General features: G+C 46.3%; 1 protein-coding gene across 1 annotated transcript in view; it reads left to right on the forward strand.

Moving 5' to 3' along the window:
- Positions 1–4,728: 4,728 nt before the first annotated feature.
- LOC123353125 (myeloperoxidase-like) overlaps positions 4,729–26,747 on the forward strand; it is a 30,342-nt gene continuing 8,323 nt past the window's right edge. The window contains exons 1-8 of the mRNA XM_044993958.1: positions 4,729–4,852; positions 7,087–7,210; positions 8,159–8,288; positions 11,004–11,207; positions 14,322–14,637; positions 21,221–21,381; positions 23,116–23,368; positions 26,063–26,233. Of these exons, the coding sequence (XP_044849893.1) occupies positions 4,783–4,852; positions 7,087–7,210; positions 8,159–8,288; positions 11,004–11,207; positions 14,322–14,637; positions 21,221–21,381; positions 23,116–23,368; positions 26,063–26,233 (1,429 nt within the window). The 5' untranslated portion in view covers positions 4,729–4,782. The remainder of the gene's footprint in view (positions 4,853–7,086; positions 7,211–8,158; positions 8,289–11,003; positions 11,208–14,321; positions 14,638–21,220; positions 21,382–23,115; positions 23,369–26,062; positions 26,234–26,747) is intronic.

Here is a 26,747-nt window from a genome sequence, read left to right on the forward strand (position 1 = left end):
CTGTTGCCAAGGACCACTCCAAAACTCCAGCAGACACAGAATTCAGCTGCCCATTTACTCAGTGGTGTTTCCCCAGGGGCACTCATGACATCTGTGCTTCTGAGTCTGCCCCAGCTCCCCGTTCATCCAGGAGAAATTCCGCAAGTTGGCTTTGACTTGAGAAGCTCTAGGAATAGGTCTATGCTGGGATAAAAATCGTGTGGCACCAAGACTCAGAGCCTGGGTCAGCTCACTGGGGATCACAGGGCACAGGCGTGGGGGCCAAAAATAGCAGTGTAAACGTTGGGGCTCAGGGTGGAGCCCAGCCTCTGAGACCCTCCCCCCTCCCGCCCAGGATCTCAGAGCCCAGGCCTAATCAGCTACACTGCTATTTTTAGCCCCACAGACCAAGCCCTGTGAGACCGAGTCAGCTGACCCAGGGCAGCTGCAGCCATGCCATGGGTCTTTGATTGTAGTGTAGATGTACTTTATGGGTCCTCATTTCCTTAAAAGCAGTCTTTCTACTTGTTGTCATGGATCCACAGGAGGCTGTTGAACTAATAACAAAAGGCAAGGGTAAAAAGAGGGAAGAGATGAGCATTCAGCCCAGCACAAATTTGAGACGTTGAGAACAAAATTGATCAAGGAAACAAAGGACATAAAGAGAAGAAAATCTTGACTTGCCTACACACCCTAGGTAACAAACAAGAGGAATTAGAATTGCTCATTTATGAGCATAAATTAGATCTAGTTGGTATTGCTGAAACCTGGTAGGTTAGAATATTAAAATCAATGGTTATTACCTTTTTAGGAGGGATCGAGTGGGCAAAAGGGGAGGGGGACTGGCACGCTGTCAAAAATGGCATTGCCTGTTTCTGAATCCTGATAACTCAGAAGAAAATTATCTTCAATGCTTATGGATCAATGTCCTAACAGATAAATCACAAGAAGGAGTAGCACTTAGTGTCTGCTACAGATCACCAAACCCCGCTAGGGAAGAGAACGCCCCCATCTACAATGGGTAGGAAAAACGTGTGTGCTCTATTTGAGTGACATATGCTGGAAGTCTCATGTTTCCAGTACTAAAACATCCTTGGAATCGCTAACCATTATTGGTGACAATTTCGTAACTCAAAAAGTGTTAGAGCCAACATGAGGAAATTCTTTATTAGACTTTGTCCTAACCGATAAAAAGAAATGGCTCACACAACTGAAAATGAATGGTAGTTTAGGTACACGTAATCATGACTAGATCACAGTTATAATGCGCAAGCAGAATAAAGGTAATAGTGTTGACATAATAGACTTCTAAGGTGTTTGACATAGTACCACATGACATTTTGATTAAAAAACTAGAATATAAAATTAACATGGCAAACATTCAATGCATTAAAAACAGGCTAACTAGTAGGTCTCAAAATGTAACTGTAAATGGGGATTCATCATCAAGCTGGTGTGTTTCCATTGGGGTCCCACAAGTATCAGTTCTTGATCCTGTGCTATTTAACACATTTTTATCAATGAGCTGGAAAAAACATAAAATCACCGCTGATAAAGTTTGCAGATGACAAAAATGTGGGAGTGGTAAATATTGAAGGAGATTGGATTGTTTGGTAACACTGTGGTTTTTAATCCTGTTAAATTTAAATGTATACATAGGATATCAGGGTTGGAAGGGACCTCAGGAGATATCTAGTCTAACCTTCTGCTCAATGTTGGACCAATCACCAGCCAGATTTTTTGCCCCAGATCCCTAAATGGCCCCCTCAAGGATTAAACTCACAACCTTGGGTTTAGCAGGCCAATGCTTAAACCACTGAGTTATCCCCCCCATACATCTAGGAACAAGGAGTGTAGACCATACTTACAGGATGGAGGACTCTATCCTAGCAAATAGTGACTCTGAAAAAGGTTTGGGGGTCATGGTGGATAATCAGTTGAATGTGAGGTCCCAGTGTCATGCTGTGGCCAAAAGAGCTAATGTGATCCTGAGATGCATAAACAGGGGAATCCCAAGTTAGAGTACAGATGTTATTTTACCTCTGTATTTGGCATTGCTGATGGAACACTATGTCCAGTTCTGGTGCCTCCAATTTATAAAGGATTTGGATAACTTGGAGAGGGGGCAGAAAAGAGTAACAAGAATGATTAAAGGACTGGAAAACATGCCTTATGGTTAAGGCTACGATTTAGTCATGGGTATTTTTAGTAAAAGTCATGGACAGGTCACTGGCAATAAACAAAAATTCATGGCCTGTGACTTGTCCATGACTTGTACTATATACCCCTGATTAAGTCTTAGCTGGGGAGTCAGCGGGCCGCTGTTCTGGGGGGGAGATGGGTGGGGCTGCTGTTCTGGGGGGGGCCACCGAGGCCAGCGGCACCAGCTGCTGGGGGGCACCGAGCAGCAACTGAGGTGGGCTGAGGTCAGCTTAAATGATCACAATGGTCCCTTCTGAGCATGGAACACAGGGGACTCTACGTATCTTGGCGAGCAGTTTGAATGGTTCATTATTCTCACTGTTAAAAGATGTGAGCTCGATTTCTAGTCTGAATTTTGCTTACTTTAACTTCTCTAAGGAAGCAGATTCCACCACCTTAATAGGCAGCAGGTTTAAAACAAATACAAGCAAGTTCTTCTTCACACAGTGCACAGTCAACCTGTGGAACTCCTTGCCTGAGGAGGTTGTGAAGGATAGGACTATAACACCGTTTAAAATAGAACTGGATAAATTCATGGAGGTTAAGTCCATAAATGGCTATTAGCCAGGTGGGTAAGGAATGGTGTCTCTAGCCTCTGTTTGTCAGAAGGTGGAGATGGAGGGCAGGAGAGAGATCACTTGATCATTGCCTGTTAGGTTCACTGCCTCTGGGGCACCTGGCATTGCCCACTGTCAGTAGACAGGAGACTGGGCTAGATGGACCTTTGGTCTGACCCAGTACGGCTGTTCTTATGTTCTCCATAGATAACCCATTCCAGCGCTTCACCACCTTCCTAGTGAAAAGTTTTTCCTAATATCCAACCTAAACCTCCCCCAATGCAACTCGAGACCATTTCTCCTTGTTCTGTCATCAGGTACCACTGACAACAGTCTAGATCCAGCCTCTTTGGAACCCCCTTTCAGGTAGTTGAAAGCAGCTATCAAATCCCCCCTCATTCTTCTCTTCTGCAGACTAAATGATCCCAGTTCCCTCAGCCTCTCCTCATAACCTATGTGCTCCAGCCCCCTAATCATTTTTGTTGCCCTCCACTGGACTCTTTCCAATTTTTGCACATCCTTCTTGTAGTGCGGGGCCCAAAACTGGACAGAATACTCCAGATGAGGCCTCACCAATGCCAAATAGAGGGGAATGATCACGTCCCTCAAACTGCTGGCAATGCCCTTACTTATACAGCCCAAAATGCCATTAGCCTTCTTGGCAACAAGGGCACATTGTTGACTCATATCCAGCTTCTCGTCCACTGTAACCCCTAGGTCCTTTTCTGCAGAACTGCTTCCTAGCCATTCGGTCCCTAGTCTGTAACAGTGAATGGGATCCTTCCGTCCTAAGTGCAGGACTCTGCACTTGTCTTTGTTGAACCTCATCAGGTTTCTTTTGGCCCAATCCTCTAATTTGCCTAGGTCCCTCTGTATCCTATCCCTATGCTCCAGCATATCTACCACTCCTCCAAGTTTAGTGTCATCTGCAAACTTGCTGAGAGTGCAGTCCATGCCATCCTCCAGATCGTTAATGACGATATTGAACAAAACCGGCCCCAGGACCGACCCTTGGGGCACTCCACTCGAAACCAGCTGCCAACTAGACATGGAGCTGTTGACCACTACCCTTTGAGCCTGACAGTCTAGCCAGCTTTCTATCCACCTTATAGTTCATTCATCCAGCCCATACTTCTTTAACTTGCTGGCAAGAACTGTCAGCTTTGCCCCAGACCTGAAATAAAAATTGTCCTCTATAACCTTTTGAATGTTATGTGCCCGGTGTCTGGTTCCATTTTGGTTATGGTTAAGCCCATCCCTTCTGTATAGGGTCCTCCTTTCCCCAAGGTTACCCAGTACCTAATAAACCTAATCCCTCTTCCCTACACCATCGTCTCATCCACAGATTGAGACCTTGCATTTCCCCCCATTTCAATGGCCCTGTGCATGGAACTGGAAGCATTTCAGAGAATGCTACCATGGAGGTGCTGTGCTTTAATCTCTTCCCTAGCACCTTAAATTTGGCCTCCAGGACCTCTGTCCTACCTTTCCCTTCTCATTGGTACCTACACGTACCACGACCACTGGCTCCTCCCCAGCACTACCTATAAGGCTATCTAGAGGTCTCATGAGATCCATTACCTTCACACCTAGCAGGCAATTCACAAACCCAACCACCTGTAACTTCACAAAAATTAGCATGATTCTGTATAAGAAGAAGCATAACACAAAGCTGAATTGTTTAGAGAAAATAGCAAATGTTTGCCAAGCAGGGGTTACAGACTGGAATGGGGTGTCCCTTACAGCGAAGACCTGGGAACTCTGAGGCTGCTGGTCAGGGTGTAGGAAAGGTCAGTGTTGAGCTGGCTGCTGCAGCTCTGCCCCTCAGTTGTTTGGGCCTGGACTTAATTCCCACATACCAATGCAGGTCTCATTTTAGAGGGCTGGGCTGTGGACAGCAGTGGCTGGTGCATCATTTCAGGGGTCCTTTTTTTCCAGAGCAAAAGAGGCATTCCGGAAACAGGACATCAGCCCCTCAGATATCCTGAGACATATAAAGGAGCCAGTGGCAGGAACCAGGTCTGCAATCCGAGCTGCCGATTACATGGAAACCACCCTGAGCCTCCTGAAGAAGAAGTTGCATCACATGGTGAAAGGAGAGTTTAATATCACAGGTACTGTGCACATAAGACTGTATATAGCTAATTAGCAGCAGATCTGTCAATGGCAGGCCTGTGACGTAGTGGTTCTGCTCCAGGACAGTATACCCGGGATCCAAACTCCTGATGAGCCAGGTGTGGCATGAAACCCCTTAAAGACAAAATATCTTGAGTGCTGCCACAATCACAAATCCTGGTAAAGGAACCTCTTAGCTCATCTAGTCACCTTCCCATCAGGGCTGTTCCCAGCTGGACATGTGCTACTTCATTGTCCAGTCTAGCATAAGTGTCCCAGATGTTCCAGCTCCCACCATTTCCACTGTCCACCTAGCTCCTCCTGGCCAGAAGTTAGTCCCTACTGCTCACTGGCTGGATTTGCTCCTCTTCTCTAAAGTTCCTTCTGTCTCACTCCAGTTTTGTGATGATAATTTGCAAGTGCAGTACAGTACACTGAAATCTGCAGGGAGTCCTACTGTGAGACAAACAGCCTGGTGTGGCCCCTGGCTTCTCAGCTCTCAATGTCCTTGTTATTGCTTTCTGCTTCCCAAGTTTGCAATACCTCCCATATTATGTTCTGTCCCTACCACTCTGCTTCCTCTTCTCTTGCTCCATCATTCTTTTAATCCTCACATTGCTTCATACCTACCTAGTCCCCTCGACCTATCCTCATACTGTGTCACCATTCTGACGGGTTGAATCACAGAAACCCCCTTGGGGCTGCCAACTGATGTGCCAAGACTACTTCTGCCCCTGCTTCTCTTCCCTGGCAGCTTAGGACTTCAGTGCCCTGCCTGGTTTGAGCCAGACCCACTAGCCTGCTGCAAACCCAGATCCAGGGTCTGAACCATGTCCCCTAACAGTTGTAGGCTTGACTGAAAGCCACCTATAGAAGTGTTCCTGTCTTTAACACTCAGATGCCCAACTCCCAATGGGATCCAAACCCCAAATAAATCCATTTTACCCTGTATAAAGCTTATACAGGGTAAACTCATAAACTGTTCGCCCTCTAGAACACTGATAGAGAGATATGCTCCCCCAGGTATTAATACACACTCTGGGTTAATTAATAAGTAAAAAGTGATTTTATTAAATACTGAAAGTAGTATTTAAGTGGTTCCAAGTAGTAACAGACAGAACAAAGTGAATTACCAAGCAAAATAAAATAAAACCACACAAATCTAAGCCTAATACAGTAATACAACTGAGCACAGATAAAATCTCACCCTGAAAGATGTTTCAGTAAGTCTCTTTCACAGACTGGACACCTTCCTAGTCTGGGCACAATCCTTACTCCTGGTACAGCCCTTGTTCCAGGTCAAGTGGTAGCTAGGGGATTCCTCATGATGACTGCCCCCTTTGTTCTGTTCCACCCATTTATATATCTATTGCATAAGGCGGGAATCCTTTGTCCCTCTGGGTTCACTGCCCCTCCTTCTCAATGGAAATGCACCAGGTTAAAGATGGATTCCATTTCAGGTGACATGATCACATGTCACTGTAAGACTTCATTGCCCACTTGCCAGCACACGTATACAGGAAGACTTACAGGTAAAACAGAGCCATCTATAGTCAATTGTTCTGGTTAATGAGGGTCATCAAGATTCCAAAGATTCCATTAATGGCCCACACTTTGCATAATTACAATAGGCCCTCTGAGTTATATTTCCTATTTCTAGTTTCAGATAGAAGAGTGGTACATTTATACAAATAGGATGACCACACTCAGTAGATTATAAGCTTTGTAATGATACCTTACACGAGACCTTTTGCATGAAGCATGTTCCAGTTACATTAGCATATTTTCATAAAATCATATAGAGTGCAATGTCACAACCATAGTCACTGAAAACACCATACATTTTAACCCCCACCCCCCAAAGGAACTTTATCTCATCAGTATTTGAATCAGGCAGGCATACTAAATGTAGAGATTTTGTCATTAGCACTTTTGAATCAGTGCCGATACCTGTCCTCCACTTCAGATGCTCCAAAACTGCTGAGAGATGAAGGTTGCAAACAATATGATTCCTGGAACACGAAATACTGAGTGTGTTCCTGAACATGAAGCTGCCCTTTATTCTGCAGGAAAGCTGGTGTATTCTATTGGTATAAACTAGAAGGTGTTTTTAAATGAGATGCTATTTGTCTGTAGAGCTTTCCTGCTGGGGGAGCCATGAAATGGAACTATTGGAGACTGGTTCCAGAAATTATGACAGAAATGGCTTCACTCTGATTGGCTTCTCTTGCAGATGTACTAAGTAGGAAGCAGAAGGAAATTATTTCCAAGGCAACTGGTTGTGACTATCAGATTCGTTCCATTAAGTGCCCAACGAGTAGCATTTACCGGACCATTACTGGAGAATGCAACAACAGGTAAAGCATTGATTTCTCAGGTATAGTAGAAGGCCGCCAGCCTAGACACCTTAAAGTTGTCAGTCCAATACCATCCCACCAAGCAGAAAACACTGGATTAGTAGTTACTTGTATTGTGTTAACACTGCGGGGCCCAAGAGAGGTGTTGTACAACACATAACAGAGACTTTAACCTGGAGGAGTGTGGCAGGCTTCACCCAGGGGCCTATTGGTCAAACTATGGACAAAGAGTCTCTCTGAGCCTTGAGGCTGGTCTTCCAGGCAGTCCTGGGGCCCAGCAGCCAAGCCACCATTCATCACCCCCCGGAGTCCTCTAGTATCTCTCAGGAGGCCGGGGGAGGAGGGAAGGATGGGGGACCTGAAATCTCCCTTTGATCCGATGGCTAATTTCTTACACAAGGAAAATGCAGTAGATCAGATTTATCTGGACTTCAGTGAAATATTAGACACAGTACCACATGGGAAACGGTTAACATGGAGAAGTGGGGATTGGTACAGGACTTGAAAGGTGGGTAAGGAACTGGCTAAACATTGATGAAAACGTTTCTAAAAACACAATCTTTTTCATGCGAATGGATTCCCATTTTTCGGTCAGCTCTAGTTGGGAGCATGGGTATATTGAGGAGTGTGAGGCACTGATACTGCAGCGATGGAGACCATATAAGTAGCTTAGATTTAAATTCTGAATTACAAATGAGTATGACAACATGAAGATTCATCCTTTTACCTCAATATTAACCATAGCCTGTGCTAAGAGACTTTGAGTCTTTGCCTCAGAGGGTTGGCTGTCCAGAATATATATTTGTTTCCTCTGAACCTGAAAACGATTCCTTTCTAGCGTTATAGCAATTCAACTTAGGTTCCAGGGAGAAAAAGAAATTCTGCTTCTCTGCAGGGTGTGTCCCTGCCGAAATAGTTTAGTTGTTTGTTTTCTTCCCAATGTTCCAGGAAACATCCCTATTTTGGAACTTCCAATCACGGATATGCCCGCTGGCTCCCGGCAGAGTATGAGGATGGAGTGTCTCTTCCCAGAGGATTTACTGAAGGAAAACTTTACAATGGATTTCCGCTCCCACTGGTACGAGACTATGAGATCATTTGGTTTCTTGTTCAGTCAATGACTCCCATATTTCAGACCTCTCCATGACCAGGGAGAAGTGCCTCTCTGGGCAGAGGCCCAGGCCAGGCTGCTGCACCGTTTAAGTCTATTTTGAGGGTGCAATTGAGGCGTAAGCCGTGCATATGTCTTGCCCTGGGCTGTGTTGCTTGGAGCACTCCACACACCTTCATGCCTTGGCAGGTTCTGCATGTGCAGGGAATACATTCACACTGACCAGCATTTCTGTTACCCTCCTGTGGAGAAGAAAGTGCTCATTGGAGCAACGCTTTGAAATTTGTACTAAGAATCAGCCTCACTCCATGGTTTTAGCAACCAGTGGTTTGCCTAGATTAAACTCAAACCTGCTCATAAGAAGTGGTGGGACTAATTACTCGAGCTTTATTACTTTGGCCTAATAATAATGTGGCCTATTGGACTTTTATCTCTTTCACTTGACAGATTTTTAAAGGATAAAGACCTAGCACCCCTCTCTCCATATTCATTATAGGTGGCTCAGTTTCAACGCCTAAAATTCAGGTCACATAGTCCTTTCCTCTATTTTCAGTTGCTCAGTATTTTGATATATTTCTAACTGTTTGGGCTTATATTTTCTATGCTTGGTCTTCGTGTCAGGTTAATTCTTCTTAAAGAAAACATTGAACAAAAATAGTGCAGCCATTTCAGTGAACAAAGTTAGTGGAAATATATACTTTTAGCAATATAGAAATGTTTCTTCGTTCCTATCTTTTAAAAATATACCCCGCACCCGGTGAGATGGGAATAGGTTTGGCAGAGGGTAGTGCTCAGGTAGCTGACCCAGATATAACTAAGTTACATGCAGCAGAAAAACCACCATTTGCATCTGAACAGTAAAACTCAGTAGATCCTTGCTCGTTTTCAGAACAGTCTAACTTAGGGTGACCAGACAGCAAATGTGAAAAACTGGGACAGCGGATGGGGGGGTAATAGGAGCCTATATAAGAAAAAGAGCCAAAAATCAGGACTGTCCCTATAAAATCGGGACATCTGGTCACCCTAGTCTAACTGCACTGGCCATACTACTGACCTGCAGTGTATCTCCTGCATTGTATCATAGCCACACAACACACATGCAGCTGAGGCACCAGATGAGTCACAGGCAAAACAGACACTCCTCTACCATTCAGCACAGGTGAAGGAGCACTGCCTCCACTCCTGCCGGTTGATCTAGGCTGCCAGTGGATGGGAGGCGCTGAGGGGAAGTGGGGGGAGCTGATTGGAGCACCCATGGAGTTGGCGCCTGTAGCCAGAATGAACCCAGTACTCCCACTCCTTCTGGGTTACCCAGGTTGCACTCCCTCCCACTGCTCTGACCCTCAGCTCCGTGGAGAAGTCAAGAGGAGAGGATCCACAGTACCACAATGGCAGAAGAGCTTCCTTTCTTCACGGAGGGGAGAGCTCTGTTAGAATCATAGAATCTCAGGGTTGGAAGGGACCTCAGGAGGTATCTAGTCCAACCCCCTGCTCAAAGCAGGACCAATTCCCAACTAAATCATCCCAGCCAGGGCTTTGTCAAGCCAGGCCTTAAAAACCTCTAAGGAAGGAGATTCCACCACCTCCCTAGGGAACCCATTCAAATCAGCCGGACTTCACCAATTAGGAATAGGAATTTTTGCACACACGAGCCAGTCTTATTACCCTGCTCTTCCCACCAGGGCCGGCTCCAGGCACCAGCCCAGCAAGCAGCTGCTTTGGGCGGCCAATGGTGAGAGGTGGGACATCCGGGTCTTTGGCAGCGGGTTCCCCACTCCCTCTAGAAGTGAAGGACCAGCCGCCGAAGACTGAAGTGGCAGTGGTAGAGCTGCAGATCATGATTCCCCCCCCCTTTCTTTTGGCTGCATTGGGGGTGGGGAGGGCAGCAAAACCCTGGAGCTGGCCCTGCTTCCCACAGTCAAGGAACCCTATATATTTGACCTGCGATCCTTCGTCTTTCGTGTGCAGATGGGGGGTGATGATCTCAGTCTGGCGTCAACACACATGACTGAACACACGCAGGGAGCAGACTGGCTGAGTAAGGAAGTTCCATTTTAAGAGTCGCTGTTCAGAGTAAAACCACACTAACGCTTTCCCCATCCCCATCATTACGATCACTGTGTACTGTGGTTGTGCCTAGGACCCCAGTCATCAGGCAGGACCCCATTGTGCTAGGCCCTGTGCAAACAGAACAAACATCTTCCAATCTAGGTATAAGATGAGGCAAAAGGTGGACACGGAGAGGCAGACGGGGCGCACAATGCAACAGCACAGGGCAGCATGATGGACAGGGGCTCAGCTCACCAGCTGCCTAAGCACTGCCTAGCTTTCTGTAGGCATGATGGCAAAGGAGAGTCTGAAGAGGGGGTTTGAAGGAGGAGAGTGAAGTGGCTTTGCAGGTGTTTACAGGGAGCTCGCCCCAGCCGCTGAATTGCAGCAAGGGAGAAAGCACAAAGCTGCTTCTTTAAAGAGTCAAGTGGGCGAAGAAGGCTGCATCCTTGGCAGTTCATTGAACTTCACCACTGATGTTCAGAAATTGACTTTCAGCATAACAAAGTGTCATGTCTGATACTTTCCTGAGGTCTGTAGCAGGCTACCCCGAAAGTTACAGCACTTCCCCTATGGAGCTAAACACGTTCACTGTGTCTCAGCCATAAATGATTTTGTTCTGATTCCGTGCAGGTTCGAAAAGTGTCAAATGAAATAATTCACACAGCCAATGAGAATGTCACCCAGGACCAGCAGCGCTCTGTCATCTTCGTGCATTGGGGTCAGTGGGTTGACCACGACTTGGACTTGGCCCCTTTTACTGTCACAAAGATCACCAATAAAGAAGTTCAGTGCGAGACCAGTTGCACCTCTGAGCTACCCTGCTTCCCAATTAAGGTACAACTACAACCTTAACTCCCTTCCTTCTTTGCAGGGTTTCTAAGCCTGAGACTAGTGTAGAAGGTTAGACCCAGAAAGACTTTATGGTGAAAGAATAGAGAGATCAAAGACATGAATTCTTCAAAGAGCCTAAATCACCTAACACACTGTTTATATTACAGGGGAGCTGGGAGTAACCCCGATATTTAGGTTGCCTAACACATTCCAGTGTGCAGTGATTGGTTTCCAAACCCAGCAGCATCACCCTAGTGGTGAGAGTCTGCAATCATGACAGGCCAGTGGCAAGAGTCTGCGGGGTGTGTGGTAGGGGAACCCGGGCCCTCCCTGCTCCATCGGGGACCCTGTGACTGGCAGGTCAGATACACAGCCTGGGGCAGACACCCCTCAAGCCTGCTCCCTGGGTCACTTCCTACCCCAGCCTCTGCCCCTCCAAAGTCACAGCAGAGTCTGCTTATGGACTCACTGATTGGCGATTCGCCCTGGCAGTGATCTGAACGCTCTTCTCCATCAATCACAGCCCACTGCACCCGGTCTCCCTAGGGCCCTCCAGTGGCTCAGCAGATGGGTCTGCTCCAAGCGGTGGGAGCTCCTGTAGCCTCTCTGTAGGAGTTAACAATGTAGGATTTTTCCCTTGCTTTATCCACCCTGACACAACTGGGATGCTCCCTTTTGAGCTCTGCCTCCATTGTGAGCAGGCCCTGGGCCCAGAGCTACTCTTTACACCTTGTACACCCCATCACAATTCCATCATAAAATACTCTTGCAAGCTTTTCTGGGACGCTCTACTAGCTCCATTGTTTGCATTTGGCTTTTGAAATTTGGCTCAGAGAAAGCCCTGGAGCCAGAGAAGTGCCTGTTCATTGCCCTGTGGAATTCTGTTCACGTTTTGCTAAGATACAATAAATGTTGGTAACCTTTTGAAATACTAACTGAACACCACATTCTAAGCCTGGGTCCATACTGCTGCCAAAGAAACAGTAGCCACCCTCCCTACTGGGAATGTCTATCAGCTGTAACAGGGTATTGTGGGGAGAGACAGACTGGGATGGTGCACCCAGCACTTTCCCCAAGCAGCTCATTCCTCTCTCTGGGGCCAGTCACATGGAGCAGGAGCTCTTCCAGCTTCTGGAGAGTGGGAATGAGAGACCTGGACCAGGCCAGACTCCTTTTGACCCCTCTCCAAAACCAGTGACTGTACCCAGGGGCCCATGCCCAACTCCTGGATAACACCCTTTTTCTGTTGACACCTACTGACATTAGTCTGTAGCTCAGGTGGTAGTATGGAGTGTTCAAAACCTGCTTATGATACATGACTGATGGTGGTGGGAAGGAGGAGTAACAGTTGTACATAAAATAATTTGGTTTTATGTGTTTTCTTTAAAAAAAAAAAAAAGACAGGGAATTACATGCACCAAGCTGCATTAAAGGAACACGATTTAGATTGCAAAGTCAAGCATTCCAAAGTTTAAAAATGCCAGAATTCAGGATTCCATGCAGCCTTTATTCCATCCCCTGACACATATGGATCATGCTACAGTCTTGTATTATGTGATAACATGCTATTTTTTCTAGGATTCGTTTAGTACACAGAATGGACACACAAAAGGCAGAGTTAAGAGCAGCCATAACATTTGTCATTTCCTGACTTTTGAGTGCTTGACTTTGTGATCTAAATAATATTCTTTTAGCATAGTTGGGCTTTTTGTTTGTTTTACTTGGGTTGTTTGAGGGGAGGATTGTATGTAACATTTTTATAAATCAGGAAAAGAACTGGGCATCACTGTGGACATCTCAGCAAAAATCTCTGCTCTATATGCAGCTGTGGTCAAAAAAGCAAACGTGATGTTACAACATATAAAGAATGGGATGGAGAATATGAGAGAACAAATACAAGGGGCTTATATATCTCAGTAGTGCGGCTTGCTGTGGAATGCTGTGTAGTAGCATAGAATGCTATGTGTAGGACTGATCACTATAGTTTGAAACAGTTATTGCAGAATTAGAGGGGGTTCAGAGAAAGGTGGCAAGGATGATTAGGGCCTGGAAAAACTCTCCTGTGACGTGAGATTGAAAAGATTTGTATTGTTCAGCTTAGAGAGGGACCATATGAAGGAATCAATGATCTGAAGAAAGAAGCTTGGGAGCTCCTGTTCTCCCTGTCTCCTAATGCAAGAACTAGGAGACAGCCATTGAAACTGGAAGGGGGCAAGTTCAAAACGGATCAAAGGAAATACTTTCCCACACAACACAGAATTAGACTTTGGCAAGATTCAAAGAGGGACTGGACATTTATCTGGATAACAAGAGCATCCAGAGTTAGACTAGCTAATGCCAATACCATTTTTGTCAGGGTTATAAAAATCCTACTTCAGGTTTTAAACCAATCTCTAACTATTAGGGATTAGGACAGGGGTTCTCAAACTTCATTGCACCACAACCCCCTTCTGACAACAAAAATTACTACAGGACCCCAGGAGGGGGGGCTGAAGCCTGAGCCCACCCAAGCCCCTCAGTCCCAGGCAGGGGGCCAAAGCCAAAATCCAAGGCTTCATCTCTGGGCAGGGGGCCTGTAACCTGAGCCCTGCTGCCCATATCTGAAGCCGACCCTGAGCCCTGAATGGTGGGGCTCGAGCTTTCGCTTTGGCCCTGCGCTCCAGCCAGTCTAACGGCAGCTCGAGTGACCCCATTAGAACAGGTCGTGACCCACTTTGGGGTCCTGACCCACACTCTGAGAACCGCTGGATTAGGATGAGACCTTCATGGGGGCAGATTATCTCATGACTGCGTCCTGTGGGGTTTTATGTCATCTTCCTCTAAATCATCTGCTACTGGACACTGTCAGACAGGACATTGGACTAGATGTACCATGAGTCTCGTCCAATCTGTGACTTCCCCTGTCGAATAGATAATGCATTTGGAACATTCGTAGATTCAGAGTTTCTAAGGCCAGGGGGTATTGTGATCATCTAGTCTGACCTCCTATATAACACAGGCTACAGATCTTCCCTAGAATAATTCCATTTGAACTAGGGAATATCTTTTTAAAAATCCAATCTTTATCAACACATCGACACTTTAACTTGGGAGTAATTCTCTTTTTGTTTTCTACAGTTTCCCCCTGATGATCCACGAATTAAGGACCCAAATACTTGTATGCCATTCGTCCGTACAGCTCCAGTGTGCAATGCCAAAACATTTATACATGAGCAGATCAATTCGATCACCTCATTCATGGATGCCAGCATGGTGTACGGCAGTGAAGTACCTTTAGCTAAGAGTCTTAGGAATCAGACAAATCAGCTGGGTTTGATGGCGCTGAACCAGAACTTCACTGATGCAGGGCTGGGGTTACTGCCCTTTGAGAACAATTCCCAAAGCCCCTGTTTATTCACAAACAAGACCATGAATATCCCCTGTTTTAAAGGAGGTAAGTCATGTGACTGGAGCACAATACATTTTCTGAAGTGAGCCGCAGAGAAATTTAGCAGTGCCTGAGACAAATATAATGAGACATCAGAAACTATCGTGTGAAAGTGTGTAAGAAAAAGCGGGGGGAACCATGAAAATGACAAAACTGAAAATGGAAATGGAAATGTTTTGGTTTCCAAAAACCAAAATGACACTTTAAGCCAAACCCACTTTTTTCATTTAAAAATATCATTACAAAACTAAATGAAAAATTCTAGTCAAAAGGAAATTTCCCACAGAAAATCCACCATTTTTTGATAAAAAAATGTCAAATGGTCATTTTTCCAAAGGAATTTACCATGAAAAAATTGGTTTTCCAATAAGCTTTGTTGTTGTTTTTTCAAAAAAAAGCCAAACAAAACAAATTCTACCATGTGCGGCCAACTGTCTCACCCCTTCTCTCACATCACCAACAGCAGGGTTTGCACTTCAGCACAGAGCAGTGCCAGTGGCATGGAAGAGTGCTTGCAGTATAGGAAGCAATAGTAAGCCATTTTTCTCCAAACCAGTGGACTGCATATGCAGAAACGTTCACATTTTTCTCTTTAAATTCTTCCTCCCAGCTGATTTGGCTCATGAATATTTTCAGATTTTGTAATTCGTTTTTTTAAAGCACCAAGTATGTATATTACTGGTTTAGCATTTATTCTGTTTATATGTACAAATATGATCAACTCCTTATCCCTTGTTTCTAGGCTACCACTAATTTTCAGTTGGGTGATCAGTTCCTTTTTGTCTGTCATCTCCTGTTTGCTGCATCTGTAGTTGGCCAGACCACTGACTTTCTATACTAAGGCATGTTTATACCGAGCGTTAGTGCGCAGTGAGCTGGGGTGCAAATCTACAGTGCTGTAGCGTGCCCTGCACTAACTAGCTGCGTGGACCCTGCATTAAATACTCTGTGACCCACACAGCCAGTTAGCATGCAGCAGACTAGAGCACTGGATCTACATCCCCACTTCCTGCACGCTAACTCTCCAGATCAACGAACTCCAAGCCTCCCCGCTCAGCTCCACGCCCTTAGACTTCAAACAGTGGTGCTGACACGAACCAGCAGCCCTGTCTCAGCTGCTTACTGAAGGGCCCAGGGCCTCATTACACAACCCAGACGCACAGAACCCTAAGACCCTGCAGGACTAGAACCTGTGAGGTTCTGGGCTGCTGACACTTCCACATCCCCATTACAAGCTCACACCGGGCTTCTGCTGGGACATCCTGTGAAGCTGGCCATGGCAGAAAGCACTGTCCAGCACGGCATCAGTCAGTGGCAGCCCACCACAGCCCTCTCATGGGCTCATGTCGATATAGAAACCAGGAAGCCATCACAGGGGGCTGTCTGAATCATAGAATCAGGGAAGATGGGGGTTGGAAGAGACCTCAGGAGCTCATCTAGTCCAACCCTCTGCTCAAAGCAGGACCAACCTCAACTAAATCATCCCAGCCAGGGCTTTGTCAAGCTGGGCCTTAAAAACCTCTAAGGAAGGAGATTCCACCACCTCCCTAGGGAACCCATTCCAGTGCTTCACCACCCTTCTAGTAAAATACTAGGGGCCTGTTGCAGAGCCAGAGGTTGAGCAGTGAGCACCCCCCGCCCCCCGGCACATTGGAAAGTTGGCGCCTGTAGCTCCAACCCCGGGATCGGTGCCTATGCAAGGAGCTGCATATTAACCTCTGAAGAGACGCCTGTGGCTCTGGAGCTCCAGGTTAGCCACCCCTGTCTTAACCTGTTCTTTCACCACTGAGGGCTGCTCACCTCCTCCCCATACTCTGCTGTCCAGCCCAGTACAGCAGTCTGGGAGCTGACCTTGTCTGTGAAGACCGAGGCAAAGAAAGCATTGAGTACTTCAGCTTTTTCCACATCATCTGTCACTACCTGGCCTCCCCCATTCAGTAAGGGGCCCACACTTGCCCTGACCTTCTTGTTGCTAACATACCTGTAGAAACGTTTCTTGTTACCCTTCACATCCCTTGGTAGCTGCAACTCCAATCGTGCCTTGGCCTTCCCGATTACACCCCTGCATGCTCGAGCAATATTTTTATACTCCTCCCTAGTCATCTGTCCACATTTCCACTTCTTGTAAGCTTCCTTTTTGAGTTTAAGCTCCCTGAAGATTTCTCAGTTAAGCCGAGCTGGTCACCTGCCATATTTGCTGTTCTTTCTGCACTTCGGGACAGTTTGTTCCTGTGCCCTCAATAAGGCTTCTTTAAAATACAGCCAGCTCTCCTGGACTCCTTTCCCCCTCGTATTAGCCTCCCAGGGGATCCTGCCCATCAGTTCTCCAAGGGAGTCAAAGTCTGCTTTTCTGAAGTCCAGGGTCCATATTCTGCTGCTCTCCTTTCTTCCTTTTGTCACTACTGCCCAGGTTCCAACCCACTTCTACTTCCCCTACAATTCTTCCCTGTTTGTGAGCAGCAGGTCAAGGGGAGCACGGCCCCTAACAGGTTCCTCCAGCACTTGCACCAGGAAGCTGTCCACAACACTGTCCCAAAACTTCCTGGACTGCCTGTGTCCTGCTGTATTGCTCTCCCAGCAGATGTTAGGGTGATTGAAGTCCCACATGAGAACCAGGGCCTGTGATCTGGATACTTCTGTTAGTTGTCCGAAGAAAGCCTCGTTTACCTCATCCTCCTGGTCTGGTGGTCTATAGCAGATGCCCACCACAACATCACCCTTGTTGTTTTCACCTCTAAACTCAACCCAAAGACTCTCAACAGGCTTTTCTCCAGTTTCATAATGGAACTCTGAGCAGTAATACTGCTCTCTTACATACAGTGCAACTCCTGCACCTCCCCCCCCTCACCTGTTCATCCTGAATAGTTGATACCCATCCAAGACAGTGCTCCAGTCATGTGCGCTAGCCCACCAAGTCTCTGTTATTCCAATCACATCATAGTTCCTTGGCTATGCCAGGACTTCCAGTTCTTCCTGCTGGTTTCCCAGGCTTCTTGCATTCATGTATAGGTGTAACCCACACACCTCCTGGGTGTGGTCCTCTGTCCCATCTAGCGGCACCAAGACCACAGAGATAGAGATAGAGAATGAGTCTGCTCTACAGCCTTAGCTAACAGTCAGTTGGCTTTTAGCTCATGCTATAGAGGCTCATTCACTAAGCTCCAGAGGTCCCCAGTTCAATCCCAGCAGCCAACGGCTGGGATCTGTTGCTGTTACACAGGCACCTAAGATAACTAGCCAATTGCCCTAATTTCTCAGTATGAATCAAGAGGCCTCGCTTGTTGCACCCTCCTCCTTGTGTTTCCTCCTGGTATCCCACTCAGGGCTTAGGTCTCCATCCCCCAGCAAACCTAAAGCCTCCTCACTAGGTTAGCCAGCCTGCCTGTGAAGACGTGCTTCGTTATGTGGACCCCATCTCTTCCTAGCAATCCTTCTTCCTGGAACAGCATCCCATGGTTGAAGAATCAAAAGCCCGACACCCCCTGTGCAACCATGCATTTACCTCCACAATTCGATGGTCCCTACCTGGGTCTTTTCCTTCAACAGGGAGGATGGACAAGAACACAACCTGCACCTCAAACTCCTTTATCCTTATCTGCAGAGCCACATAGTCTGCAGGGACCTGCTCCAGGTCATTCTTGGCAGTATCATTGGTGCCCATGTGGAGAAGTAGGAAGGGTTAATGGTCCAAGGGCTTGATCAGTCTCGGCAGACACTCCATCACATGCTGAATTCTAGCTCCAGGCAATCAGCACGCTTCTCGAGTTCCCCAGTCTGGAGGGCATATGGATGACTCCGTTCCCCTTAGGAGGAAGTCCTCGACCATCACTACCCGTCTCCTCCTCTTGGGAGTGGTTGTCGTGGAAACCCCATCCCTAGGACAGTGCATCACATGTCTCCTGGTTGAAGGGGTCTCCTTCTGATCCCTTCCCTCAGATGACTCTTCCAAACCAGTAGTCCTCCGTAGTACCTGTGCAGACAGCCTGAAAATGGTTTCTTATTTCTATCTGCATTGGAAGTACATGGATTCTCTCTTTCTTCTTCCAGAGGTCACATGCTGCCAATTTTTTTCCCCATTCTGCACTGTCCTTTCTGATTCTTCTGCATGCTGTGCCTGCAGTACCAAACGCCGACTTCTATCCAGAAAGTCTTCATTTTCTCTGATGCAACGCAGGTTGATACTTGGGTCTCTAGTCCTTTAACCTTCTCTTCCAATATGGAGACCAGCTTGCCCTTTGTACAGACGACGTCACTTCTATCCTTTGGGAGAAAGACAAACATGGCACATCCTGTGCATGTCACAACAGCTGATTGCTCACTATCCATGTTGTCTTCCTTCTCGGAGACTCTTCAGATGTTGTAATTACCACTCACAGAAGCCTGAAAGCCAAAAACTCTGTGGGAGCTCCCCATAAGTGAACTCCCAGGCAAAGCTCCTGCAGACTGCCTGCTTGCTTCTGTACCAAACCTTGTTTTGATACAGAAGCAAACAGCTTCTGACCTCGATTCGTCTCTCACTCCACGATTTGTCTTCTGTCTGTAGCGGGTGCCTGACCATGGTATCCTTGACCCTGACTCTGCTACTTGTCTCCTGCTGGCAACTTGGTAACTGAGCGGTGCACAGAGGTCACCCGCAGCACAGCCGTAACAGGAACAACCCATCAATCAAACAGCACCTCTCACCTCGCCCCACTACTGCATACTTCCAATCACTGAGTCCGCAGCTCTTTCCTTGCAAATCCCCTATTTGGCTGCCTCTGCTCATGGCTCTGAACCTTTGATTGGCAATGATCACTCTATGAACGGGCTCTCAGTACTAAAACATCCTCTGAATTTCTAAATATTGTAGATGACAATGTCCTAGCTCAAACAGTGTTACATCCAACATGGGGGAATTCTGTATTAGAGTTTGTCTTCAATCGGTGACTAGCTCTGAAAAGCTGGGTGTGACTTGCCCAGAATCACACGGGAACTCTGGCAGAGGCAGGAATCAAATCCAATTCTCTCAGCTAGCATTTAATGGCTTTAACCATGAGATCATCCTTTACTTTTCTAAAACCCTCTGCCTCATACACTACAGACCTTCTAACTTCTGCAACAAAGGAGGCAGGGGTCCTACAGACAATAGATTTCGTCATTGTGCAACTGTGACCCATTCCTTGAGCGTTGACAATACTCTGCACTGAATGTGAAAGGGGACTGCAGGAATTATATGAGAACATGTAATTAAAAACTATATTATAATGTGCACACACACACTCAGAATGGGGGTGGGGGAGAAGGGCTGAATTAAGGTTGCACAATGTTTTTTGTTTTGTTTTTTAAAAAAGCAAAGTAAAAAAATAATAATAGAAAGCCCCCCAAGTGGAATCATCTTGATCCCACCCCCCTTGGGTCATATGCAGGATCTGAATATTTCGCTCCACAACAAAGATCTCTACCATTTGAGATAAAGGAGTAACTGGTAGCACTAGTAGATTGGTATCCTTTATGGGGACCAGCCATTACAGGGGCAGAATCAGATATTTTGCTAATAGAATTCAGAGCTGTTTGCTGACAGCAGAGGAGGGCTGAGATGCAGAAATCCTGGGTTCAATTCCAGGTTCTGGAGGGCAGTGTGATCTAGTGGGTATAGATCCTTCTGCTCCTATTCTCCCAACTCCTGTTCCTCTTCCACTCTGCTTCTATTCCAGCCTCCAGCTCCCATTCCTGTCCCCTGCAGCTCCTGTCGCCCCAGCATACCCCTCCCCCTGCTCTTCCACCTCTGCATTAGAGTGATATTGCTCCATGCGTTCTAGGTGCTAGTGGGATGGTATTGAGAGTACAAGAGACACAGTCTCTTTGCTCCCAGTTCTGGTGCACAGCACCACAGAATCCCCTGGCAGCCAAGAGAATTAATTGCAGGAAAACTCCTGCTTGGCACCAGCTGCCCTGGGCAGGGACTAGGAGCATGCTAAGTTGCTCTGTGGGAATGTGCATGTGCAGTTCATTCACCATGTGAAGGGATGGGCCATGCTCAGGGCAGACACAATCCTTGAAGATTTTTTTCTGCCTGCCCCTAACAAATCTCCTCTGAGAATGCGCAAACTGAGATTTTTCAGAGGTTTGTAGCTTGGCCAAATTTGTGTGGTTTTTATGGGGATGGCAAAATTACATCCCTCACACTAGGGCCAGCCCTCTGCCAAATTTCCAGTCCCTGTTCCACAGCACGGAGGTGCTAGAGATCCTCAACAAAACAGTTGTAAGAACATTTTAACATGGTCAAAATAACATTAATTCTGTAGCCCCAGTCTCAGAAACAGCTAAACTGATTTTGCTGAAAGTTTCAGGAAAACGGTCAGCCTGGGGAAGACACCTGGCCTGGGAAATTTCAGCCTGAATGGTTAAAGTTTGGCAAAATTATAAGGAACCGAAAACGGGGTATTACCATGGAAATGTTGGGCAACCTTAACTGTAGACAGCACTACCAGCTGTGCCTACAGCGAATTGGAAGCAGCTCACCTTACAATGCAGGAGTCTAATATAGCAAGTTAAAAACAGTTCCTCAGCTGAATAAAATATAAAATTATACTGTATTTTTATAATTTAGGTGATGCACGAGCAGCTGAAAATCTGGGACTTACAGCTCTACACACGCTCTTTGTGCGGGAGCACAATCGCTTGGCTACCGAGTTGAAGAAATTAAATCCACAATGGGATGGAGAGAAACTCTACCAGGAGGCCCGAAAAATCATAGGTGCCATGACCCAGGTATTAGCTGCAATATCGTTTTTGCTGCCATTCACTTGTTGATGAAACATTTCTTGCTCAGATTTAGACATGATTTTTTCCCTCCAAAATTGCCTGTGCAGGTTCCTACACACCAAGCTCGCTCAGCCCTGTAGCCACTGGGGCTATGCGTGCAGCAGCCTGCAGATCTAAATGTTTTAGGCACCCTCTGTGCTGCAAGTCGCCTCTGCCTTATCATTCACAGCTCAGTTTTAGTGGCTTAGTGCTGTACAAATGGAAATAATGATTGTGTCAGATATTGAAACCGCATGTCCAGTGGTAAAAACAGTGGGGGATGATTAACGTGAGTTGCTAAGACAACCCTTTGAGGTAGTTTGCGTCTCTTGATTCAAACTGGGTTTTCCAGAGACATTTTCCCGGTCACCCAATTTTGTGAGATCCCTTTGTAACTGTCAAGGTTCCTTCCCCACTCTGAACTTTAGGGTACAGATGTGGGGACCTGCATGGACACTTCTAAGCTTAACTACCAGCTTAGATCTGGTATTGCTGCCACCATTCACAAGCACTCCCTTCCTTGGGTAGCCTTGAGAAACTTCCCCAATTCCCTGGTGAACACAGATCCAAACCCCTTGGATCTTAAAACAAGGAGAAATTAACCATCCCCCCTCCTTTCTCCCACCAACTCCTGATGGATCCAGATCCAACCCCCTTGGATCTAAAAAACAAGGAAAAATCAATCAGGTATTAAGAAAAAAGGCTTTTAATTAAAGAAAAGAAAGGTAAAAGAAAACCCTCTGGGAGAGATTAGCATACCAGCTACTCTCACAGACAACAGATTCAAGACACAGAGGCTGTTCCCCTGGGCAAAACCTTTAATACACACAAGAATACCCAAATTTGATAATTCCCTTAATGGTACCAAGACAAGTTACAAAGAAAATAAACATAAACCTATTTATCCCTTTCTAAAACTTACTACTCTGATAAGAGGCTTGATCTTTTTCACTCCGGCTGAAACTGAAAAACTGACTAAACAAAGGAAAACTTCCCTCCTTCCTTTTGAAAAGTGTCAGCTAGGCTAGGTGAACTTCTTAACCCTTTACAGGTAAAAGAGGCATTAACCCTTAACTATCTGTTTATGACAGTAACTCTTCACATTCTACTTTGGATTTAACTATCATGAATAATTTTGTATTGCCTACAAATTTTGCCACCTGTTTACCCCTTTTTCCAGATCATTTACGAATATGTTGAACACCATGGTCCTAGACCTCTGGGAGACACCACTATTTACCACTTACCATTTTGAAAACTGACTATTTTTTCTTAAACTTTGTTTCCTGTCTTTTAACCAATTATTGATCCATGAGAGGACCTTCCCTCTTATGACAGCTTATTTTGCCTAAGAGCCTCTAGTGAGGGACCTTGTCAAAGGCTTTCTGAAAGTCCAAGTACACTATGTCCATTGAAACACCCTTCTCCAGACGTTTGTTGACCCCCTCAAATAATTCTAATATATTGGTGAGGCATGATTGCCCTTTACAAACTGCAATGTCAAATTTTAGTTCCTTCAGAACTTTCTGGTCCTAGTGACTTATTACTGTTCATCAAACAGGGACAATTCCTCAGATTTGTCACCTAAAAAGAATGGCTCAGGTGTGGGACTCTCTCTCACATCCTCTGCAGTGAAGACTGATGCAAAAATTCATTTACACAATGGCCTGAGCTTCTAACTCAGTCTGTGTTCCCTTCCAGGTAATAACATACAGAGACTACTTGCCACTTCTGCTTGGAGATGAGACTGAGAAGCAAATACCATGCTACAGGGGCTATGATGAGTCTGTGGATCCCTCCGTGGCAAATGTATTCTCCTTGGCTTTTCGGTTTGGTCATGGTGCAGTACAGCCTTTTGTGACCCGTTTAGATGATAATTTCGAACCTTTGGGTCCACATTTCCGGGTCCCTCTTCACCTCACATTCAGTGCTTCCTGGAGGGTTGTAATGGAAGGTAAGCATGCTTTGCCTGGCCCTGCCTGCAGTCCTGCTTTGCCAGCAAGGTAGAGATTCAGCAGTGTACTTAAGTGCATGAATCAGAACCTAAAGCTCGTTACATCTGATCATTTGTTTCTATGCATCAGGACATGTTTTCAGTTAATAAATCATTTCCTCAATTCCAGCAAATAAACAGTTTTCATCAAAGGTAATTATCTGGCCATAGGTATATTAACTATAGACTCGTATAGTCTTGGGTCTGCAAGACCTTCTTCTTTGATAAGAGGTTTTCCAGAACATTTACAATCACCCTCCCCACACTTTCCACAGCTAGAGCTTCTCATATCCAGGGGGAAGGGAGATGAGTCAATGACTCTGTGAAGTCCAATAGGGACCTCATGACGCTAATCTAATTAACCGGGAAGGTACTAAGTTACTATGGTGATGGGCATGTCGGAGGCCAGAGGAGGCTGAGTCTCCACAAACAGCCTGGGATGGCAAATGTCAGCAGCTATGGAATTGAGGTGTCTACATAGTTGTGGAGCACGGGTTTCAAGGATCTCAGTGCTGCCTAAATGTTGGACTCAGGCTTATGGCGTGGAAATCCAGGGCCTAAGTCCATTAGTGGCTCTAGCCTGAGTCACCTCTATAGACTCAGCATTATAAGAACCGTGTAGCTTTTTAGAAATTAAACAACAGCTTCTGACCAACAGCCCTGAACTCAAACTATCCTGAATATCAAAATCGCATTGCTAGCAGCCCACGTCACCCACAAGCGAATGGAGAGGCTGAGAGAGCTCTAGGCAGACAGCCAAGCAAATCCATTCCTTGCCCTTCTGGAGTTACACATCAACACCAGTCCTGGCTATTGGATATCAGCCCAAATCCTGATGGGAAGACAACTCAGAACTACTGCTCCAGCTTTGGAAAAGAACCTGTTTCCAAAGTGGCCAGATATGAAGAGCATAGACAGATCAGATACAAAGGCTAAAAGAGCTTGTGAACACTTTTAGGACAGACATCACACAGAGAGCTGCCAGGTCTAGAACCTGAGGACCTTGTTCATATCAAATTAGAAACAGTGTAATACAGTTTAGCACTGCATTACATCACCGACAGAAGGATTGTTCAGTGTGTTTCAGGAGCTGTTATTAAGAGTAATGATGTAAAGCTAAGAAAAGGAAAATTTAAGCTGATTACTGGGAAAACGTTCCTGAGAGTAAGGAATTCAAGGCTGGCATCTTCCAAGGGAAGCCAGGGCATTACAAAACCATCGGGGAGGACATTTTAAAACTAGACAGAACAAAAGGAACTGTAAAACAAAGCCCTTCTTGCTGAGGAGGGCCTGGCATGTATCCCCTACATGTAGACCTTGGTGAAAGTTTTCATTTGAAAGTTTTTTTTATCAATGGAGGCTTGTTTGGTCAAAATAAAAATTTCCACAGAAAATACCCACTTATAACAACATTTTTGAATTGTTGTTGAAAACCTGAAAACCAAAACATTTCTGTTGAGAATCAGGTATTTTTCACTTTTTTGCCACTGTTGGTCCCAAAATTTTGATTTTCAAGTTTTTGATGAAAAACTGAAAACTTTTTGTGGTGAAGAAGGGGAACCACCCACCAGCATGGAAAGGGCTGAAGAGAGCCTTTGGGCCCAACTAACCTCTGCCCATTATGCCTGCAGCCAATGCCGGGCCTATGGGGAGAGAAAAGGAGGGAGCCTGGCTCAGTTCAGGGCTGACCGGTGTAGAGGCAGGAACTAGCTGCCTCTCTACCTGAAGGGACGGAGCAGGCCTTCACCTGAAATCAAGCCCTGGCTCCCCAGCCAAGGGGAAACTGCAAAGGAACCCCCAGAATCCGAGAGAACTGAGATACGGTGGGGCTTGCCCTCACTAATTCGTGGCTGCCCTGCCTGAAGGAGCCTGGGATCGCAGCGAGGTGCTGCCCCAGACCCAAGAGGGAACCCTACAGGAAGCATGCTGCCTGGAAGATTGGACTAGAGGGGCCATGCCCCAAACTGAACCTACTGGTAGGAAGTAGCCCAGGGCAGTGGATTCTGACTCCCTGCTGGGAGGGACACCAACCCCCCTATTTGGGGGTTGACATACACAGGACCCTGGGCTGAGACGTGGTGGAGAGGGAGATCCTGGGTCCTCCTACCCACCCCCAGACTTAAAGGTGGAGCTCAGCAGAGGGCTGAGAGTCAGGAGATCTAACCACTAGGCCAGCCTGCCACCCAAGCCTCTGTTATACTTTGAAGACAAATTCCAATGAAATTTTTCCCAGGAACAAAACACACATTGCCCAGCTAACTCTACCTGTGAGGCCTTTTCCAGCTCCTGTTTTGTTGCTGTGAGGTAAAAACACAAAGATCCATTTTTCCTGAAGGAGAAGCCTTCCCAGTTCTTCCTGTTCAGTTTGTTTACTAAAACTGCTTGGCTTCCTTTGAGCGGTTCAAATTGTTATCAGACAACAGGCCTCTGCGTCTGCAGACATTATTATAAACTACTCTGGTTCCTTAGGGGGAACATGGTGCATACTGTTAGCTAGGAATGACCTCCCCAACCATCAGAGCAGGAAGGATCTCAGGTGACCCTGAGGAGCAAAGTGAGCATTGGGGCTAATCTTCTGTTACACAAAATGTAGCCTACAAGGTGGAATCTATCACAGACTGTTCTGTTTCTTTCTGGACTTGACCTTCATTGCAGGTGGCATTGACCCGCTTCTCCGTGGTATGCTGGTTGTCCGTGCGAAACTAATGAAACAGAATCAAATGGTGGTTGAGGAGCTCCAGGAGCGGCTTTTTGAACAGCTACAAGTAATTGGACTAGATCTACCAGCCTTTAACCTGCAGCGTGGAAGAGATCACGGTCTTCCAGGTAAGCAAGCATAAGGCTGCATCCCACAGGCTGTACTAGTGATCTTTCTGCGTTGTTTGCAGTTGCTCCCACAGTATGATTTTTCCAGACAGCCAAGGAAGGACAGCCCCTGCCCTGAGGAGCTAAGGATGGGTGGACAGACAGATGTCAGGCAGGAAAAACAATTCTGTACTGATTATCAACATTCACCAAAAGGCTTTTAAGTGGAATTTAAATATGGATAGTGTGGGGCCTTTCGGATGAGCTAGGGGAGTCCATGCATGGGAAGGAGGGATGTGGGGGAGGAGACTGGAGGTGATTGGCTGTCAGAGACCGTGACAAATGGGCAGATGGGGTGTAGAGGAGATGGGGGTGGTAATGCAACATTTGGAAAGGAAAGATAACCAGGGAGGGGCAGAACTGTACAGAGATGTGGAGGTGGCAGCCAGAGGCTTAAATCTGATGTCAGAGCTGATGGGAGCCAGGGGAGGGTCGTGATCAGATGGATGGAGAAGGAAGGTGGCTCTATTGCTAG

Source organism: Mauremys mutica, chromosome 19 (genome assembly GCF_020497125.1).
Source record: "Mauremys mutica isolate MM-2020 ecotype Southern chromosome 19, ASM2049712v1, whole genome shotgun sequence".
Classification (NCBI taxonomy): Eukaryota; Metazoa; Chordata; order Testudines; family Geoemydidae; genus Mauremys; species Mauremys mutica.